This window comes from Balaenoptera acutorostrata, chromosome 10, assembly GCF_949987535.1.
Source record: "Balaenoptera acutorostrata chromosome 10, mBalAcu1.1, whole genome shotgun sequence".
Lineage (NCBI taxonomy): Eukaryota > Metazoa > Chordata > Mammalia > Artiodactyla > Balaenopteridae > Balaenoptera > Balaenoptera acutorostrata.
This window is the reverse complement of record NC_080073.1, coordinates 103125806-103148476: the sequence shown is the minus strand read 5'-3', so window position 1 is coordinate 103148476 and position 22671 is coordinate 103125806. Positions and strand designations below refer to the sequence as shown.

Genomic DNA, 22671 nt, shown 5'->3' with positions numbered 1-22671 from the left:
CACATCTCTGATTCTCATCTTACATATCAGGATATCTCCGGTCATTTCTGGTTGCGTATCTACAGTTATCTCCAAGTAAACATTTTCAAAATCTTAGTTTGTCTCTACCCCCTCACTCCCCGCAGTCTTCTCCATCATCCACTCATTTGCAGTTGTATCTGGTTGGCAAGGTTACTATAAACAGATCCCTGTACCTTTGAACTGCACGTGGCCCAGGTAGCATCTCCTGTCACCATCAACCTTGAATGTTTGTCTCATAGATAAGGATTATTGTGTATAGGATGATGGAGGGGGTGAGTGGAGAGTATAGGATTAGCTCAGTGCCATCTATTGGAACAGACAGTTCAAAGAAAAGGTCAGTAGGATCCAGGTTTAATGTTATACAGGAGTAGAAAACATTGTTGTTCACTTATTATCTATATGTAAGTTCGGATCAAGCCTGATTCAAGTGCAACTCTCACGTTCAAAATCAGCATTAATACAGACCCATTTTGGAAGATATTGGAGAGCAATGCATATGGAATAAGATGATGTGAGAAGTCTTTGGTCTCATCAGCTTTTATATGTTTCATTACCTTATTTCTTAAGATCTAAAAGTGGACTCTCTTCCCTCAATTTTGCTACAACATTTGCATCTGCCTCTGGAACTTAAAATCAGCCTCATGCCAAGTATGGAAGCAGGGGGCAGATAAGGAAGAGCAGAGATGGGCATAGGGAAAAATACTGTGTGTGACTGAGTTTTTAAATTGGATTGGTAGAGAAATCCTTGGACTTGACTGAGTTTATTTGAATATAACTAGATTAAGCTTCTGCAGCAGCCAGAAGGGAAGGCTCAAAATAGCAGTAGAGATTAAGTTGTATTATATTAAAACAAAGTTACATGTTTGCATATCCAGAGTTACGGTTTATGAAGTTTGCACACACTATGCATATAAACAAATTTGGGGAATCCGTTAGACATTCAGGCTTTCTCTTCTTGAATTAAGGAGACAGAGAAATTAGTTCCACTATAGACAGGGTCAACTTTATTCTATTTTTCTGAAGCCAGATTATGGATCCTAATAGTTTTTTTAAAAAAATTGAAGTATAGTTGCTGTACAATATAAGTTACAGCTGTACATATGTAATATAGTGATTCACAATTTTTAAAGGTTATACTCCATTTATAGTTATTATAAAGTATTGGCTATGTTCCTCACATTGTACAATACATCCTTGCAGCTTATTTTATACCTAATTGTTTGTACCTCTTAATTCCCTACTGCTATATTACCCCTCTCTTTTCCTTCTCCCCACCGGTAACCATTAGTTTGTTCTCTGGGAGTCTGCTTCTTTTTGTTTATTCACTAGTTTGCATTTTTTAATCTTTTTTTTTTTTTTTTTTTTTTATAGCTACTTTATTTATTTCTTTCTTTATTTTTGGCTGTGTTGGGTCTTCGGTTCGTGCGAGGGCTTTCTCCGGTTACGGCAAGCGGGGGCCACTCTTCATCGCGGTGCAGGGACCGCTCTTCATCGCGGTGCGCGGGCCTCTCACTATCGCGGCCCCTCCCGCCGCGGGGCACAGGCTCCAGACGCGCAGGCTCAGCAGCTGTGGCTCACGGGCCCAGCCGCTCCTTGGCATGTGGGACCTTCCCAGACCAGGGCTCGAACCCGTGTCCCCTGCATTAGCAGGCAGATTCTCAACCACTGCGCCACCAGGGAAGCCCTGCATTTTTTAGATTCCACATATAAGTGGTATCATACGGTGTTTGTCTTTCTCTGTCTGATTTCGCTTAGCATAACGTCTTCCAAGTCCATCCACGTTGCTGCAAGTGGCAAAATCTTGTTCTTTGTTATGGCTGAGACTATATATATATATATATATATATATACCACATCTTCTGGATCTTAATAGTTTTGAAAGTCAAGTTAAAGAAACCCTTTTTGTTTACAGAGCAACAACATACACAGAGGTGATACCATCAACATATAGCTCCACAGTTAACTAATTGTGCAGCTTTAGGCAATCTTCAATTGTTTCCTGGAATAAATCTATAGCAGCATTAACTTCAGGTTATGTCCTCATATACAATGAGGACAAATTTTGTGTCTTTTTCTATCTTAAGAACGTGGAAAGTGTATGTAGGAAAGGGACATGTCTTCTAGAATAATTTTGCTATCATCCAAAAAGAGACGCATTAGAAATATAGGAACTATTTTTGTAATGAGAAAAGAAATCCCTGGCCCTTACCTTCACACCAAGGATTGAAGAGAATGTACGTGTCTGTTTCTGGGTTTCGGCTGGTGCGGATTACACCATAGGGGGTCCAGACAGCAACATACATGCGGAACTTCCCCACAATGCAGTCTGAAGAAGACTGGACGGACAGACGGACAGACCTGTCCTCTCTCATGATAACTTTGGCTCCCCACTTGCCACTCTGCAGCTCGGAGACCACAGGGACTGGGATGTAGGTTCCCTTGTTCTCCTGAGGGTAGCGACCTGTGAGAAGAAAGAAGAAGTATAGTGTTAAGGAGATTTCACAAACCATTTTTGTTCTCGCTCTGTCACCTTTATAGCTAAAGGTGGGAAATAATTCATTAGACTTGAAATCCTAAAACTTGGGTTGGAATTTCACTTTTGCTACCAACTTGCTGCCTGATGGTTGTCAATTTTCGTAACTTCTTTGAAGGTCAGATTTGTCCTGTCTAGATTTTAAAAAAAGAATAACAGTGCTTACAGAGGTTTTTGTTGGTTGATCAGTGAATTCAAATAAGATGTGGAAATACTAACCTTGGATGCAGAAACAAAAACAGAGCTTATAGGGTAATGTGAAGTCATCAGTACCTGAAATTCTGCCCTCTAAAAACGTAGAATTGCTTTTTTAGGGGTGTAAGGCAAATGTTTTTGTTTATTCTGAATACAATTTTATTATTTGTTATACTACCTATAATAGAGCTACGTTTATAAGTTGTCCATATGTCATTATTTTCATATTTAACTGAAACGTATTTATTGCCAACGTCATTAGTAATTTAGGCTTATGTCATGGGCAAGAATTCAGGCTCCAGAGGCAAATTATCTAGGTTTGAATCTTGGCTATGCTACTTCCTTTCCTTTGTAACCTCTGGCAAATTACTTGACCTTTACAGATCTCAATTTTCCTCTCTTTTTCACTATCAGTACATGAGAATAATAACACTACACAGTTGTTATAAAGCAGAAACTAACACACCGTTGTAACGCAATTATACTCCAGTAAAGATGTTAAAAAAAAATACTACACAGTGATGAAATAAAATAATACATGTAAGATGCTTTGCACATAATTTCTCATGCATAACAAATTTTTAGCTATTATTTCAACAGGAAATTAAACAGCAGGGTATTTTACCATATGTCCAGGCTCGTCATACTTTATGTATAAGCTATCTCAGGGTAAATCTTATTTCTCTTTATTGCTGTCATTTTGGGCCAAATTCTTATTTCATGATGTTGACCTCAAAACTAAATTTTACTACTGGGTTCCTGGAAAATCAAAGTCTTCACTGAGAAAGTCAAACCTCACAGCATTCTTTAACTCTTTGGCTTACGGTTCAATTTATAGTTTGGTTTACAGAATAGTCAAATAGATAGATATTTTAAACTGGAGCAAATCTTTCATTTACGAACGTTTCCCAAATGTATTAGACACTCAGTTCTTCTTGACTTGAAGAAAATTACAAATCAGACTAATACGTCTAAATTATTTTGATTGTAAGCAGAAGAAACTTTAAAACTTATTCACTTCAATTGTTTAACATAAACCATGTAGAGGATTCTACATTAAAACAAATAAAAGCAATGATTCTTTTTGGCCTCTCCAGCTACTGAGGTCTTTACAGGATTCTTTGGTAAGCATATTGTTGAAGATGGAGCATTCTAAGGAGGTAGTTACATAAGCTGCCACTGTGGAATTCTGTGAGATACTTAATCTTAATGAAAATAAATGTATACAGCGCAAGCCAGGGAGAAAGATTAGAACCCCAGTGCTTTGCTATTGTTAGGGGGGTCAGTTTCTCAACACTCAGAATGAATATTATCATAAATCCAATAAAGCCTTGAAAATGTTTTTCTGCCAAGGTATAACAGTGTGTCTAGGTGGTGTTCTTGGGAATACATGGGGCTCAGCTTCCTGGAAGCCTGTACATAAATCCACCTGCAAGAACTGTTTGTTCCAAAGGCACCGCCATCCCCATACTTCCTGTATACGCTCCTCTTTGTACACGTTCAAGCTGGGGGATGAGTTTACCCTTTTCTCTGGAGGCATTGTTGCTCTCTGGAGCCTGCATCAGTGCTGAAGTGTAGACATCCAAAGCAATCTTGCCAGCTAAAGGGGACCATAATTCATTTATTACAGTGACTCCTGGCAGCTGTTGCCACTAAATACTGACTTGGATCTAGAATCCACAGTATTAAATACGACACAAGTTTGGTAAAAATAAACTTTTGGAGGTAAAATCTGTGTGATAATGACAGACTTATTAGATTTAAAGAAAAAGGATGAAAGGAATTTTAAAATGAACTACATAAGCAGGCTCCTTTAGGAATAGCAAAGAATTAGGGGAGTGTATCCAAAGCTATGTGCTACAAGCCTCAGCTTCACGTTTGTACCAACATCCACTATTGTCAGGAGTATCGAAATAACCAAGACAATTGCTAGTTTCCATTATTACACTTCATGCTATGATTTCAAAGACATATTAAATTTTATGTATCAAATTCAAGTTATACAAAAAAAAAGTAAAGAAAAAGGAGAACCATGTTTTTTTCACGCTGGCTTTGAACCCAGTCACAACTTAATCTAAAGGCTCGTTTGTTTGAAACTTTTTCCTTCCTGCAACAATATTGCTTACTGTGTGCTGGGCATTATTCTAAGTGTTAAAGACACAACAGCACACAAAACAGACTCCTGTGCTCATAGAACTTATAGTCTATGGAGAAAGCCAAGCCCGTGTTATTTATGATATGCATGTTATTGTTTTACTCCTTATAACAAACTGTGAGAGGGAAATCATTACCAGCATCCTAATTTGACAAATCAGGAAACTAAGACACAAGATCATTAAGCAATTTGTCCAGGGTGATACAACTAGTAACCAGTGGGCTGAGATTTGAACCAGTCAGTCTGGCTTAAGAGCCTGGGAGTTTAACTTCTAAGCTCTACGGCAGTTGTACGTGCAGGCAATGCTTTGGCGTTGGTGAGAATTGTGATGAGATTCTGACTCTGCAATTAACTCTTGGTGCTACCTAGGGCACATTTCTTAATTGTCTGAAGTTCCATTCCCTTGTCTCTTTGCAGTCCTGGAAATGGGAAGAAAATAGCTTTTGTAATAGAATGAAAGCTTTATGCCCGGCACGCAGTAGAGGTTGACTCACGAGACATTTATTGTTTGTGTTTTAAACATAACAGCTACTGGAAAGGAAAACTAGAAGGAAGAAGAGGTGATTCCCCCCACCCCACTGCCTTCTCTGGTTCTAAACCTGAAGAAAGTGGTTGTCTCAGGGAAAGCAGGTTACTTTTCTTGAGGGAAGTATTGTGGCCAAGGAGAAAGCAATACAGCTGGCTCTGACACTTACTGTGTGATCCTGGCAAAGTATTCATCCTCTCTCAACTAAAACTTCACGTATTCTGTAAAATGGGGATAATATGGTCATCGTTTGTGATGGGGAGGACAGCTTAATAAATGGTAGTCATTGTTATTGTTATTTCTCCCGTTTCTCAGGCTTTCTGATTCCCCTAATTCGTCCTTTCTCTGTTCCAGGAGTGGGAAGACAGGATGGGTTCACTAATAGCCAACCTAGAGAACCCAAATCTACTTACAAAGGCCAGTTTATTCAAGATTCAAATATACTGAGCTGACTAATTTTTCCATCTAGAAAACTTGCACAGTCTCTGCTCCCCCCATCTACTCCCCCCGCCCCCGACAAAGTGATGGCATTCAGTATTAACCAAAAAACCTTAATAATTCCAGAATTATCATAGAAGAATTATCTAAAACCTGCCTTTCACTAAAAAAATCTGGTTTCTGAATCACTATGTTCACTGTCATCTCCATTCATGACTTACGTAGGAGGTGGCAAACTTGATGGTCCATGGGCCAAATGTAGCTTGTTGCATGTTCGTGTAAATAAAGTTTTATTGGAACACACTCATTCATTTGTGTATTACTGTGCTACAATAGCAGAGTTGAGTAGCTGTGACAGAGGCGATATGGTGTGCAATGCCTAAAAGATTCACTATCTGGCCCTTACAGTAAAATTTGCCAACCTCTGTCTTAAAGAGTTTTATATTTTATTTCTTTAAGGGGTGATTTATTATAGACGCTCAGTGTCTAAGACTTGGGCCTAAGAAGAAAATACTATCACCTAGTTTTTTCTTCAAAGAGAAATATGTTACTAAACTAATAACAAACATCTTCACTACTATGGGGTCAACATTTAGTTTCCTTAAAATCTCCTAGTTAAATTCCTCACAGTCTCAGAGGGTATTGAAGACATAGGAAATGGGTTGTAACTTTTTATTGATTTCACTAGACACAGCTAAAATGTTCAAGTTTATTACTGTAAAAGTTGTTTAGCGTTGCCAAGGCAGTTCACAGAGAGATGGAAATAAAGCACAACAGGAATGGAGGTTTATTTCCCCGGGTCCCTGTGAGGGAATGTTTACAGATGGGAAACTGGGGTTCTGTGAGGTTATCACATGCAAGACATCCGTGTAAGTGGGCAGAGGCAAACACAGGGCATGGGCTGAAATCTCTGCGCTGGAAAGCCCATTCTCCTTTCCCTGCATCATGCTGCCTCTGTGGGGACGTTGGGAGGATGCTGGAGGGATTACGAAGAGGAGGAAGCCAAGAGAAGACTAAAGCTGCAAGATTTGACGGGATAGGAGGCAGAAGGGCAGTTAGGACCGCAGTGGTGGATATGACATGTGTGAGGCGGAAGTATGAATCCAAGGGCTTAATCACTGGTGGTGAGCAAGAAGACCTGGCAGACAGGGGCTTCCAGAGAAGGTATCTGGGCTGCAAGGGACATGAGTTGGGAAGGTTTTTAAGGTGATGTCAGTGACAAAAGGGAGAAGGGAGAAGGATAAGGACACCACTCATTCGGTCAGGCTGTGTGGCACAAGACCAGCCTATGGAGGCAAATCAGGAACATTCCAAAGGGACAAAAAAGAACCCAGATTCGCAGGCGTTTTCATATGCACCGTATGGAAAAGCTGATTATTAATGTGAGACCTGATGTGTCAATAGTACTTCAGGGTCTTGTCAGCTGCTCCGTTACACCATATTTAATTCTGAATGTAATGATTTCAATGACAGCCCTGGGGAAGAATTTTCCAGGATCGAACCGTGAGTGAGGAAGTTGTGACAGAGTACTATTTCATCTCGCTAAATAGCCCTCTCCCCTCGGGAGGTAGCACGTTTAAGAGACCACAATCAGCCTACACTCCGGAACACCCATCCATCAACATCCAGGATGGCCCAACAGCTACCCTTGGCCAAATCTGGATGTGAACTTCGGCCCTCCAAAGGTGACCACCATGCACACGTTTGCTGAAAGTGAATAATGCCTGCATAGACGTTTGTTTTGCTTTTTTCCAAAATTGTGTAACTTTCGTATTAAAAAAATCTGAGCAAGAAAAATAGAAGCAGGAAATATAATATCCCAGAAAGGATTCTCATTTTGTTTTTAATAATGCAGTCTTTGAAATTGGACTACTTACTAACCATGAAAAAATATAATCACCAATTGCATTCTTTCACACTTAACTAAAATGGGTGTCATTTTCCCAAGTGATCCAGAAATTAACGTATGCTCTTAGTTTAAATGTTTGTTTTCATCTGTAAATCATTTTTGAGGCCACACTAATACTACTTGTAAGGGAAAATCCGCTTGGACCATACGCCTATATTCAAATGCACCCATGCCTTCTTTAATCTGACTCTCTCTTTATATATAATATATATGTGTGAATACAGAGAGATGCACCTACCTTAACAACCCACTGCTTGAAACTGGGAGGAAGAGGATGAAAATATTTAATTCCTTTACAGTTTTATTCTTTACCGACCTTGGCTCAATGGGCCTGAGCTTTTTGCGTGGCTTCTTCATATTCGTGTCATTTACGTGGTGGGCAAGAGAAATCGACCTCCAGCTCAGACTCAGCCCTATGTGACCTTGGGGGAAATTTGCTCTCAATCATTCATTTTACAGACCTGAGAACCCACTGCATGCAAAGCCCTGCATAGGTAGCACCCCGCAGAGGAATGTGCTGCATTAAAAAAATTAATGTTTTAGTAAGTGGATGGCTTGGAATATTTTTACATTAAAAACATAATGTCCTATGTGGTGATTAGGGTCCCAGGTAGTCCAGGAAGGCCACTAATTAGCCTACAGTGTGGTCAGCATAGTTGAATAGGGTTGCTAATAGAATCATTCTGACTTCACCTTGCTTATACGTAGAACCTGGGAGGACATAGGATGGAGGAAGAGGATGTACCTGTAATTGAAGAAGGCACGCCTGTCAGTCACTTTTCCCTGGTGCTCTGAAAGGGGGAAGCGGGAACCTCAGGACACCCCTACTTCTCATCTCTTGGGCATGTCATCTGTAAGTCAAGTGGCCATAGTCTGTGTTCCACCTGCGCTATACTTAATGATAATACTTTTGGTCATGAGAGTCTTAATTAATCACCAGGAAACCCCAGACAAAACTTTTCCTCCTTATTAACTTAGATATCTATTTTTCTTATTAACAGAACTGAAGATATTGTTTTATTGCTTTATAGCCCCGTAGAATATCACAATGCCTTGTAGGTGCCAATAAATGTCAATGGACTGAACTGAGACTTTTGCAGATGCCAAGTCCCATTAAGAACATCACACAGACTTTAGAAGCCCTGGAATGAGAGCCTGTGGTAGCCAGTTGTCAATTCCAAGCACCCTTCACAAGAAACAAAAATTTCTGGTTCTAAACGTTTTCCTTCAAGGGGCACTTTTCATTCATATATAAATACATTTCAAGCTGAGCTCTGACTCCACCTAACTGCAGACTTTCTTTAAGAGTGAATTCTTATATGAGGATTGTCTCTAAGGAACGCATGAATATATCATGTCTCCAGCTGGGAAGGTAAATTTCATGCTGTTAATTCATTTTTCCATTTGATTCATTTGTTTTTCCCAAGACACACCTTTCCTGTTCAAAATAATCAATCTGTTTCCAAATGGGCCCTGGAAGTATTTCCGCGACAGCATGATGCATGTGGCAGGACTGAAAGTGTGAATACAGCAGCCTTGTAAAGGGAAGCAAACCTTGTTTTAACCGCCTTAGAATAGAATGGGAGTGCACAGGGACCGGGATGGAATAAGTCTCTGAATAACTTTTCGGAACACCAGGTTACCGACTACAAAAACAAAACAACACCACCAAAACAGAAACTATCAAAAAAGGCACAGAAATCTTGGATGGTAACAACTAAGAGGAAAGCAGCATGAATGTTCAAAAGCGAATCATTTCATTACGGAACTCAGGAACCTATGCTTTCTATCTAATACCTTGCCGGTGGGATGTATATATAAAGTTTACTTATCTATATTTATTTATTTGGATGTTTCCTAAAGGAAGAAAACTTCCTGGCAATGTTTATTCCAGCAAACCAGAGAAGGAAGGGAAAGCTTCTTGAGGACAGGGACTGACTTCTGTTTAACTTTGTACATCCGGTGACTTGCATCATCTTGGAACATAGTAGGCTCAATAAATATTTGGTAATTTGATGATAGCTATATTCTTCAAGGTGTCTTGTCTACCTTATTTCACTTTCAATCCTTCCTAAGTCTCTTAAAATATTTTTTGGAGTAAGGTGTAATTCTGTGAAATATATATGAAACCAGCACTGTGCAAGGCTCTTTGAAGGATTCAGGAAAGCTAATAAGGCCGTGCCTTATGAGGACCATCTGCATTATGAAGTGCATGCCTCAGATGACCGACCAAGGTAATAATGTGGACATGAGGAGACAAGGGCCTGGCCCAGGGTGTTGCCAACAGCACAGAGAGGAGGAAAAGGACACGGGATAAAATTCAGAGGACACATCAACAACACGGAGATAAGATAATTTCTTCCTTGGTGAAATAAGACCTTAGGGCTCCTTCAATAAAACTGACCACATTTTGAACATGCCTCCAGCATGCCGAAACACAAATCATCACAGCTGGTTGGTGCAGTGGAAACCGAGAGGAGGAAGCAGCTAAAGGTGCTACAAAGTGAGAGAGGATCCCTCTGAGAAGTTGGTTTGGGGATATAATCTTAAAAGTGGACAAGGCAGCAAGGAGCCTTCCTAGCGGAGGGAAGAAGGAAAGCGTGGATCGTGAGGGAACCACGAGATGCCTGTGGTGGGAGAAGCAGCTGATCTGGGCAGGGTGGGGACCAAAGGGACCTCTGACACTGTGCAAAAGCATCTAGGCTGTGTCTCAGGAAGGACTGGAGAGGGGGCAGGAGAAGCTCTACTTGGCCTGATGCGATTTGTGCTTCAGGAAGATCACTCCGGCTGCAGGAAGGAGAATGGTTTGGTAGAGGACAGGGGTGGAAGGAAACAGAGCGTTGCTGAAGTACTCGGGTGCGGCATGACGTCGTCCCTCGAGTGATACTGGCTGGCTCTGGAGGCAAGATAAATGCAGGGATGCAGAAGAAATACAGGCTTGGTCAGGGGTGAGATGCTCGTTCTCAGTGAGGTGGGTGGAGCCAAAGGTGACCCCAGGTTTTTTTCATTCTTCACCAGAGAGTTTTTGAGTGCCTACTTAGGTGCTAGACACTGTAGATATTGGGCCACAGCCACAAGAAAAGCAGTCATCCCCTCAAACCCCGAGACTCATGACCAAGCTGCAAGCCTAGTCGAGCCTGCTGCTTTGTAAGGCATCTGCTCCAAAAGCAGGGCCTGGTGTGATTAACTGCCACACAGATTTACTCAAGGAAGCTAGTTTTCTGGGAATTCCCTTAACCCCATGTGTGTGTTAACTCTGGAGAGAAGACAGAATATTTTTAGTCTTTAAGGAAAAATAATCAACATAAAATCTCTACGATTTAGATGAAGTTGGTTATAGAACGTAACATTGCACTGAAGATTTGTTCATATGGTTGATCCAATTCCTAAGGAACAGGAGAAATGGAAGTCGGAGAAGATGGATTTGAGGTCCAGGCTGTCCACTGGGGAATAATAACTACTGTTTGTGCTTATTCACTGAGCCTGTCGACGGCCTGACTGCTCTCAGACCCAAGGCCCACACTTCCCAAGACCCTCTTCTTGGTTCCCAGGAAGCCCCGTTCCCAGGCTCCACTGCCCTCTGGGTTGCCCTCTGAGTAGGTTTGGCCAGTGAGGGGCTCCGGAGGCAGATGGGGAGATGCTGCATTGTGTGGCCCTGTCCCTCTCTGCTTCTTGGGGGGCTAAGTCTCCTCCATGGCTCCCAGCTCTCAGGAGTGGCTGCTTGGTGCTGGTAAGACCTCCCCCTCCTCCACGTGCCCCAGGCCCACAGTTTTCTGCTGATACTAACTCCTGAGTTACCTCACTGTGTCACCCGTTTGGCTTCTTAGTTGTTCTCTCACCAGTGTAACCAATTCCTTTGATTAAACTTCTGTTGCTTATAAAACCTAGAGAAGTGTCTACTTTATGCTCTGGGCACTGACCCTGCAATGTGTCAGATCTTGTCCTAATACTTTATATTGGCTTTAGGAGTTACGTCCATTTAATATCTGGGGAAACTGGGGCTCGGAGAACTTAAGTAACTAGCTCTGGGTTACACAGCTATCAAGTTGCAGAACAATGATTTGAACTTCCAGGTCTCTTTGTTCAGTCCAGCACTCATGTCTGGGGAAGGTAATCAACCTCTCTTAGTCTATTTTCCATCTGTAAACCAGAAATTCTAAAAGGTGAGCATTGAAATAATAATGCGTGAAGGGCATGTCATGAACTGAACAGATGATGATTATTTTTATGGCGTCTAACGGTTACAACAGCAAATAAAACTCATTAGACCTATTTTATTTTTATTTGTGAGCATGAAATAAAATGGGCTGCTGATGTGGCATGGTGCAGGGATTTACTCAACAGGCATTTGCTGAGCACCGTTTAAGTGCCAGGCACTGTTCTAGGTACTGAAAATATAGCGATGTCCACACAGGTTCATGAAGCATACCGTCTAGTGGGGGTAAACAGACAACAGACAAATACATACATACAACAACAAATGAAGATAAATGCTATGAAAACATAAACAAAGCAGCTAAAGGGGACAGAGAGTGATAGGGTGGGGTGCTGATGGGGAGAGAGTGGCCAGAGCAGGACACTCTGGTAAGGTGACATTGAGCAGAGTTGGAAGAGCAAGGAGGAAATGAGCTGTGCAGACACTGAGAGGGGAGCATTAAAGTGCGTGCAAAGGTCCTGAGGAAGGTGTTCTTGGCAGGCTCCAGGAGTCTGATGTGCACAGAGAACACTGGAGAGAGCTGTGGGAGATGGGGTGAGAGAGCCAGAGGATCAAGCAGGGCCTTGTAGGCTGTTGTCAGGATTTTGGAATTTATTCTTCTTGAGAAAAGAAATCAGTAGAAAACAGATATGGTCTACCTTAAGTCATTCTAAAAAATCACTCTGGTTGCCACGTAGACTGTGGGAGAGTAATCGAGATTGCTATGAAGATCTCCTGACTTCCCATGATATGCCAACATTGATCATGAAAATCCTTCCAATAGAGGACAAACTAGAGATATGGCTAGAATATTTCTATCCCTGGGAAAGAAATACATTTGCTTAAATTTGTTACTCTGTGATGTGAAACCTGATTACCATACTTTTCCTAAAAGCTGGTTTTCACAGCTGGGAAAGAACTGGACACTGAGGTAGGGAGGCGGTGTGAAACATGTGGCCACTTGAAGTACAAAGTTTACCTACACCACAGTTTTTTCTAGGGAAATCTGTAGCCCTTCCCTGGCATGAGTTTGAATGAGGTTCTGTTGTTCTAACAATCCATCAAGGTTTATATCCTCTAGGATCTAGCGATATTGGGGAGAGAGGATGCTGGTTTCACAATATCTAGTTTATTGTACTTTGATGGATTTCATGATTATGAACCAAATTGCACACTGGCCTTTTGTCCCTCCTCACTCCAACTGTTATGAAACAATTTCAAATGACGAAGGATGTTTACACATTTCTCAGGATCCTGCCATCCACAAGCTGGGCCCTGGAAGCCCAAGGAAAGTTTGGAGTGGGTGGGAAACACACTTTGGACTGAAAGTAGGGATTACTGACCAGATGCATGGCAGCTAGCAGCTTTGGTGACTTATCTGTTTCTCAATCAGCTTCAGGAAGCACGCCATAAGGAATTCTCTCTTACAGGAACTGAATCTCCTCAACAAATGGCAATTCTGTGGAGTTAAATTCCATTTGTTTGTGTTGTATCCATCATGTAAGCAGCCTGAGGCTAGCGGGTCTTATGAGATTTAAGAAGTGTCATTAGCTAACAAAGATAAGATCAAAAGTTTAGCTGAATGTCTTCCAAGCAAAACAGACCTCTGATGAAATTTTCACTAAGACAGTCAATTCTTGTTAATAATTTAATGGCAACAATAATGGGGAAAAGAACAAATCATTGGTAATTATAATAAAATATTTGTCTGTCTTTGGAATGCAAATATGTGAATGCAATACATAGCAGCAACTGTTAAATGAGTTCACATCACCAGAGATTAAACCAGTTCCTGGTAAAGCAAAAATCAACGTGGAGATAATCTAGGAATAAGAGGCAGTCCATTTGGTATCAGTCTGCAGGTGGATATTGACAATCCATGCTCAATAAGCATTTATTTAAACAGATATTTACTGGTTCTTACTATGAGCAAAGTAATATCACTTAACCTGGTGGTGAGTGTATAAGAGGCATGTAATATACTTCCTGTATTCAGTGAGTTTATAATGAAGCATCCAAGTTTAGACTGTAATTCAAGTCAGAAGACTAATTCCACACCAGAGTAACAGACCAAGAGCAGTGAGTTGCTAGGGGAGCCAAGAACAAGTTTATTAAAGACATAACAACAAAGATAGAACTTGAAGGATGAGAAGAAAGAATGACAAGCACATTGCATTTTGTTAGTTCATGTGTATGTTTATGTGTGGATGTTCATTTGCCTACAATAGATGTTCATGGTTGCTTTATGAGCTGATCACTGCTTACATTTAAAAGCATCAGAAAACGTAGTGTACTCAAGCCAAGTTTTCACAATTGACGTAAATCAACTACATAAGTGACCATGTAGAAGACCTGGTTTAAACACAAAGATGTAAAGGAATCACACCCTAGGTTGTACCAGCAGAGCCCTACCCAGGGACTCCTTTTGGGAAAAGGAGATTGTTCTTCACATTTCCCCAAGGCCTTGAGATATATTCCAGTTTTCCTTCATTTCCTCCAGTAAACTTTTTAAATCGGTAAAAGCCACTGATTTGCCTAACATCTTTTTAAATAGAGGTAATTGTCAAGTACCTCTTTATTTGTGGACTGAAGTTGTATAATTTGGCCTTCCATGAATGACCTCCATGTCCAGTCTTTTGGAAAATGGCACGGTGAAGGAATTTTGTCTAAAAAATCTCTCACTGCTCTAAAACCCCATAGTTTAACTCCAAACTCAGAGCATGTACTCTGAAGTTTCACACTGTCTGCTGTGTGACCAAAGGATCCTCCCTTTGCGACCTCTGCTGGGCCTGTCTTCCTTGGCAGCTCCTGGAGGCCAAACATCTCTACACAGCACCCCATAAAAAAGCCATTCGGCCACTCGTTCTAAAGGACCTGGTCTTAGCTAACAGTTAATGGCAAGAAACTAATAAATCCATTCTTCCTAAAATTTTAATATCTGATAAGACATTATACTTCCTCTCACCTCCATATTTACTCTTTATGGAAATAATTCCCTAACATCTTAAATAAATAAATTGCCATAGTTGAATTCCATTCATTACATCAGCTTGGAGAGGGGGATGGGTTCCTGTCTTTACTTTCCATTCAGTAGACCTGTATCCTTCCAAGACCTTACCAGATGGCAGGTCCAGTATCAGGCCAGGAATACTAGGATTGGCCAGTAATCACGATCTGAATTCCACGGATTCCTCCTTGAGGAAACAAACTAGGTATGAGGAGCTGGGTTAAGGCATCATTACAGCTTTATGAGTCATTATCTTTATGCCTAGTGTCAAAATTATAAATTTTTGTTGTTTTAAGCCACAAAGATTGTAATTATTTTTTACAGCAGCAATAAAAAACTAACAAACACAAAGAATTGTCGGCATGTTGTGAAGATTCATTAAATGTCATTTTATGAGTGATATTATTATCTGCCCTACACCCATACTCACTCAAGTCTCCTTGGGTATGAACTCTCAAGGATGAGCAATGTTACGGAGGTCAGGGGTCAGGGGTCACCACAGGCGTAACATGGATACAGAACAGTGATAAGTGAGATAAATCCAGATAAGATTGGGAAATACTGAAAGGAGGTAAAAATAGTAGTGAGTACACACAGGGCTCAGATCCTGATTTCTAAATACTACTTTCTCCTAAAAGGAAGCAGAGTTCCTTGGAGAAATGGTTGATTTCAAGTCTGGTGCAAGGAAAATAGAATATGAGCTTGAAACATCTTTTTGTGCCAGAAAATAAGAAAGTAAGGATACTGAGGCCAGTTGGAAAAGTTTCCAACTGGCAAAATTTAGGACAATTTGAACATCAAATTAATTAAAGATGGTAACATTTAAGTAACCTATGTAATTAAAAGAAGAAATCATGAATTCATATTGATAACAATCATTCAATCAGTAAAAATTTTGATGATAAATAGAATAATTTCATAGTCTGAAGGTACTTGCTTGTAAAGCACTTAGTAATTACAATGGGAACAAAGAGTAACTTGCAGTGGAGAATCCCGACAGACACCACTGTGTTGGATTCTGTGATGTGCTGCCCAGAGACTCCTTCAGGAAGGACAGATTTATCCATAGGTGCTGGGATTGATGGCAGAAAATGGTCCTTGGTGGGTCAGTCCTCTTTGGGAGTTACCAAAGCTGAAGAGAACTGCCTCATCCAAGGTCACATCTCATTTAGGAGCAGTTCACATCCAATGGATGATCAACATGGGTGTACAAAGTTCAAGTTCAGGTGCCCCCATAACGAGAGCTCTGAAGAGCCGTCCCATCTCCATAGTTCCTCGTGGGGTCAGCTGTGGCCTTTGCTGGTACTACTTGAAGCTCAACTTCTCTTTCTGCCCAATTCTGCTTCCACAGAGGTTAATCCCAAGAGCATTCCGTAATCAACTTCTTGTATGCTAATTTCAAAGTCTACTTCCTAGAGAACCCAACTTCTATAGACTGAATATGTGTATTACCCCCAAAATTCATATGTCATAGATGCAAAGGCTTCACTTAAGCATACTACTAGAACATTATGCTAAATAAGACTTCAGAGTAGCTTATAGAAACACTAGTATTACAGCACTTTAAACAGTTCGCTGAAAGCGCCACATAATTGACAGTGAGGTCTTTGAGAGGTGACTAGGCCATGGGGTGGAGCCCTCATGAATGGGAATAGTGTCTCTATAGAGGAGACCCCAGAGAGATCCGTTACCCTTTCTGCCATGTGAGTACACAGTGAGAAGACAGCCATCTGTGAACCAGTAAGTAGGTCCTCACCACACACTAAATCTGTCAGCACCTTGATTTTGGACTTCCCAGCCTCCAGAACTGTGAGAAATAAATGTTCATTTATAAGCACCCAGTATATGGTATTTGTTAGCAGCCAGAACAGACTAAGACACTGACCTATAACTCTGCCTTAATCAAGTAATCAAAATTAATTAAGGGGATCTAAAAAAAATTATGTGCAACCGGGTAGGATTCACCGAGAAGAACTCAGCACCACTTCTGTGATATTACTGCCAAAGATACATAACCTGATTGTAATCACGAGGAAGCATCAGACAAAAAAACCCAAATTGGGAGGTATTGTACAAAATCATTGCCTTATAATCTGCAAACGTGTCAAGCAACGAAAGTCAAAGAAAGATGACAAAAATGTTCCAAATTGAAGAAAACTGAAGACGAGACATGACAACTAAATGCAACGTGTGATTTTGGACTGGATCCCCTTGCTATAAAGGGTATTATTGGGACAACTGGTGACACTCAAATGGGGTCTGAAGATTAGATGATCATAACGTATCAATTATAATTTCCTGATTTTGGTGGTTATACAGGAGAAAGTCTTTGCTCACAGGAAATACACACTGAAGTATTTAAAGTATTCAGTGATGATGGGACATCAGGTTGACAGCTCTCTAGTGGTTCTGGAAGAAAAACCGAAGTTCTTTGTACCACTCGTAAATTTTCTGTAAAGTGGAGTTTGTTTCAAATTTTTTAAAAAAAGTTTTAAACAACAAACAACAGAACAACATGGGTAGCCATTGTTTGTACAATTATCTTGTATATCCATGTTCTCCTTTTTAAAATTTTTTTATTTTTTGGCTTTTTAAAAAATTTTTATTTTATATTGGAGCATAGTTTTCTCCTTTTTCTTTTCTTTTCTTTTTTTTAAACCATCAGTGATGTAGGTCTTTAAGTTTCTTAAGATGAGCAGTACTTTTTGAGCTTCTTCTCTTTGGAACACCTATTCGACTCCTCAAAAATACGTGGTGAAGGGCGCCTCTGGGTTGCCCTACACTAGGCAACATCCTATCTCTCTAGGCTTATCCTTCAAGAAGCATCAGCTCTAAGAGAATATAGGACTGATGAGGAGCAAAATGTCAAGGAGGAGCTCAACTCCTTGCATAGTAATGGAAACGGGACCCAAGGCTGAAGAAATCAATATGGGGGCCGCTACTTAGTAAATCATTGAAGCAGGGATGGCTGAGCTCCCACAAGGTCAGGTTCACTGTGCATACAAATCTAGGGGAAATGAGACAGAGAGCAAGAGGAGAGTTCTTTCTAACTTCTGAAGATGATTACCTTGTGCTTGTGCCCTAAATTATCTGTGATTTTTTTCTTGAAATTTTATCATGATGGTTATAAACACAAGTACTGTCTTTGTGAATCATCTTTATTTTTAAAATTTGGCTAACAATCCACTCAAGTGTCTTTGACATGTTTAAAGCAATTTGTTTCACAAATATGAAAGTTAGAAAAGATTGAGACGACGGAAAGGAAGTAATGGAGACAGTGTGTCATTTTCTATCACTTGGAAATATGTTGCACAAATAAAAAAAGTTGTTTGATGGAAAATGTCACCCTAGCTGTCTCCACTGCTTCCCTTCTATCATTTTAGCTGGAAAAACACTGTTTTTGTCTAGTTAATTGCTTCAGAATACCAAGGGGTCTTCTCTACCCTGTGCACTAATTTTCCAGTGAAAATAGCATATACGTCAACCTAACTTTGAGATGTTGGACCTCTAACGTGGCTTGTCCCTTTAGGAGCCAGTTATGGGGCTGAGAGGGAAAGCTATTTTGTCTTTTTATTTTCCCAGTCAAGGAAACAGGACTTGAAATAGCATTAGTTCTTGCAAGACCAAATGGAAAGCATGACACCTTCACTGGAAGAGTTGATAACATTGTGCTGACGACTGCTTTCCTAAAAAATCCAGCACGTGTGTTTCTCCCCAGGTCACACCATAGTGAGAAGTGCTGCACACACTTCATTTAGCTGCTGGACTGCCGGACATCTCAGGCCCCAAAGATCCTCATCCTACGATGTCTGTTTTAGTCTGCGGGGGCTGCTTTAGTAAAATACCACTGACCAGGTGGCTTAAATAACAGACGTTCATTTCTCACAGTTCTGGAGGCTGGGAAGCTCAAGATCAAGTTTTCTTGCTGTGTTCTCATGTGGTGGGGGAGAAAGAGAGCTCTGGTCTCTCTTCCTCCTCTTAAAAGTATACAAATCCCATCATGGGGCCATACCCGCATGACCTCGTCTAAACCTAATTATTCCCCAAGGGTGCCACGTCCAAATACCGACACTTGTGAATTTGGGGACCAAAACATTCAATCCATAGCAATGTCTCATCCCTCTTCTCCATCCCCTCTCCCTTACTAAAGGCCTTTCAGTTGTCCTGCCCAGACTATACCTTAACCCAGCCCATCATACCTGGTCTCTTCCCTCAAGGAGGAATCAGTGGAATTCAGATCCTGATTACTGACTGGTCCTAATATTCCTGAACTGATGCTGGACCTGGGATCTTAAAAAGTCTTGGAAGGACACAGGGTCCACTGAATGGGAACTGAAGACAGGAACCCATCCCCCTCTCCAAGCTGATGCAATGAATGAATGGAAGTCAACTATGGCAATTTATTCATTTGAGATGTTCGGGAATTATTTTCATAGTGAGTAAATATAGAGGTGAGAGGAAGTACAATGTCTTATCAGATATTAAAATTCAAGCAAGAGTGGATTTATTAGACTCTTGCCATTAGCTGTTAGCTAAGACCAGTTCCCTGGATGAGTTGTCAAAGGCTTTTTTCATGGGGTGCAGTGTGGAGATGTTTGGTGCCCTAAGCCCAGAGGAAGTCCCAGCACAAGGGCTTCTGAGCCACTCAGTGGGTAATGCAAAACTCTTGATACATTTGGCAGACCACTGCCTCAGTTCCCCCATATGCATAAGGTAGATTATAATTGTAACTACCTTCTATGTCTAAACTGCTCACACTGAGAATGATCACACACCTGGTTTCCATGCTGGTCAAGCCACCCTGATGGGACTCTGGCCTATTTATTCCCCTATTTGTCCCAAGTTTCTTTCAGTGCCCACCCTGTCGAGTCCTAGTCCTCTCCCAGGTGATCTGATTGAACATCCAGCTAATTCAAGGCTGTCACCCCTACCCAGAACCCTGAAGGGTTACAGAGTACTGTAGCAATACCCTGCACAGCCCCCAAACCAGAGATCAGGAGAGAGGCTTAGCTCTTGTCTGCTGGAGGGCAAAGGTGGTCACCTTCTTGCTCGGTCCCCTCGGGTAGCTTGCATCTCTTCGCTCCTGCAGCGAGGAGGTGCAAAGGTGCCTATCCTGTGCCCCTGATGGCTCGCTGGGGCCCGCTTCCAGCTCTGTGCCGGTTCCATTTCCTGAGGCGGGTTCTTCTTCCCTTGCCTTGCCTCATCTTGAATGGCTGTTTCTGCTTGACCTCACCTATGCTGGATGAGCTCACTGCCCCCAGTCTGCACTTCCAAAGCTAGATCAACACTACACCCCACTCTGTCCAATGATCTTGGCTACTTTTCTTCCCTTGAAATGGATTTTCTGTGCCCTGTTTGGACACTTATCCCAACTGTCAGCATCATGAGATTGCTCCCTTTCCCCCGTATATTCCTCTAGCTTTCTAGTAGCTTCCTCTCACCTCAGCTCTGACTTGACAATCATATCCAAGGTTTCCCAGCTTATGCTTGTTTTCCTAGCATCTCACCTATTTAGTCACCTTCCCCCTCAAAAGTGTCCTGGTTTGGAGGACAAATTATAGGGTTACCCATGGAGCTCCATCAGACCCTGGTCTGGCCTTGGGCAAAAGTATATTTGATCCCTCTGTTGGGCATGGATAGTTCCCAGATCTTAAAATGAGCGGGCAAAGTGATGGCTAAGATTCCTTCCAGCACCCTAACGTTTATATTCTGTGATTCTATGAAATATACCAAGCTTTGGATTGCTTCACCTTTAACAATGAGCAGATGCACACAGTAAAACATTTAGAGAGGCGTGCTTTTCAGAGCAGCCAGTCTTAACTGGATGCTGGGCAGTTACTCCCGGGCACTTCTCCTCTTTGGCTCTCAGTTTTTGCCTTGAATATAAACGCAACCCTCAGCGTCTTCATTCGACTCACTTTCAACTCATGGTACCCTCCTCTCCTGCATCTCTCTATGTCTGACTCCCCAGGGTTTTCGTCTTTTCTCTCAAAACTTGTTCTTGGACTATGCATCTCACCTCTTTAGGATACTGCTCTCTGCAGAGTGTTGGCGAGTTATTTTTCAAAGCCAAGCTGTGCAAATTTACAAACAGGGGTCAGTTGGGTAGTATTATCTACCCTCATGGAGCATTTTCATTTTGTTAGGGGAGCTTCAGATGTTATGTGTTAATTCAGAGAAGTGACTACAATGGAGGAATTCAACACGCTGTTGCTGGAATACCTTTCACGTCTCATCACAGAGACACTTGCCTCTCTACCTGGCTATAGACTTGGCAGGCGGCAATCCGATATTCATCAACATATGGCTGGTGAACATAACGTGTGAATGAATGAATGAGTGAATGAGATTGAAAATTTGTTTTTATTATAACCCATCTTATTATCAGTCTACACATTACTCCCCTGAAGCCTTTGCTTTTTAAGTATATTTGGTTTCACAAAGTGTGAGAATCTGCTCATCTCCAGGTTAGCAGGAAAGCAGGGATAATAGATCTCTTCTCTCCACTTTCCCCACAGGCATTTCTGGTGAATAGATAAAGGGGGTGGATATCATTCAAGTCTCTCTTGATCTGTCACGAGCACAGAGACCTACACCATTTATCGAGCCCCCTTTAAACTGTTCTTGAAAACTAATGGTGACTTAATTGCATTTGATCATGTTAATGAGATTCTGATCTTTGACAAAAGATAGTTTTTCAGGGCTTGTGTTTTAATCTGATGTGATGAAATGGATTGTTTAGGAAGCGTGATGATTTTGCTGCCTGGAGAATCCAGATGCCACCCCGACATATGCAGAGAACCTGAGCTCTGAATTCTAGTTAGTGAAGACTCGTTGTATAAGGTGGGTGCATCCTTTATGGGATGGCCAGAGTAGGTCTCCCACACCACTGCAATCTGCATAAAACTCCAGGAGCCTCAAGAATGAGTGGTGCCCAAACCCCAAACGTAGCTGTGAGATTTGATTCAGTTAAGGATCCCTTTGTCATTAGAAATATGTATACATCAGCAGAACAATAAGCTCTTGGACTTCCAAGAAGGCCTTCCTCCCAGCCTGGAGGGTGTACATTTCCTATCCCTCTTGTGAAATTCCCAGTTCCTCAGGATCCATCTCAAGGACTACTTGCCTTGTCCCGAGACCTTAGCTTTCAACTCTAACCTAGCTCCCTCCTGACTGCCCAGCATCGTGACTACCTGCCTCTAGTACACATTTCTGGTAGATAATTTTATCAGTTCAGCACTTGATTATATACTGTATAGTTATATTCATTTACTGTTTGTGGACTTCTTCTCACTCCAACTATAGTAAGCTCTTTAAAGACAGGAATAGTGTCTTAAATCCCCCCCATCTCACACAGTGCCAGACACAGCAGAGGTTTCTGCAACAGAAATTCGCTGGACCAGAGATGAGATGAGATGTCATAAAGGCACGGTAACGGAAGTGGAAGGGAGATAGACAGGAACCTGAAGAAGCCACAGAAAGACTCCCCGAAGCACATCCAACAGCACAGCAAAGGAACCTCTAAATGGCTAAGCTAGGCTTCAGCCAGAAATGCGACAAGGCATTTACAGCATCCAGCCCAGCTCCCTGAAGCCTGAAGAAACACCTACAGGCAGATACAAAAATTGCTGTACCTACCTCCTGAGGGTAACTTGCATTACTCTCCTAACTAAATGAGAAATACCAAAATGT

General features: G+C 41.4%; 1 protein-coding gene across 1 annotated transcript in view; it reads right to left on the bottom strand.

The window, feature by feature from the left end:
• Positions 1–22671, bottom strand: part of F13A1 (coagulation factor XIII A chain) — a 145562-nt gene that overhangs the window by 98779 nt on the left and 24112 nt on the right. Inside the window, exon 5 of the mRNA XM_007173913.2 lies at positions 2231–2482. Within this exon, the coding sequence (XP_007173975.1) occupies positions 2231–2482 (252 nt within the window). The remainder of the gene's footprint in view (positions 1–2230; positions 2483–22671) is intronic.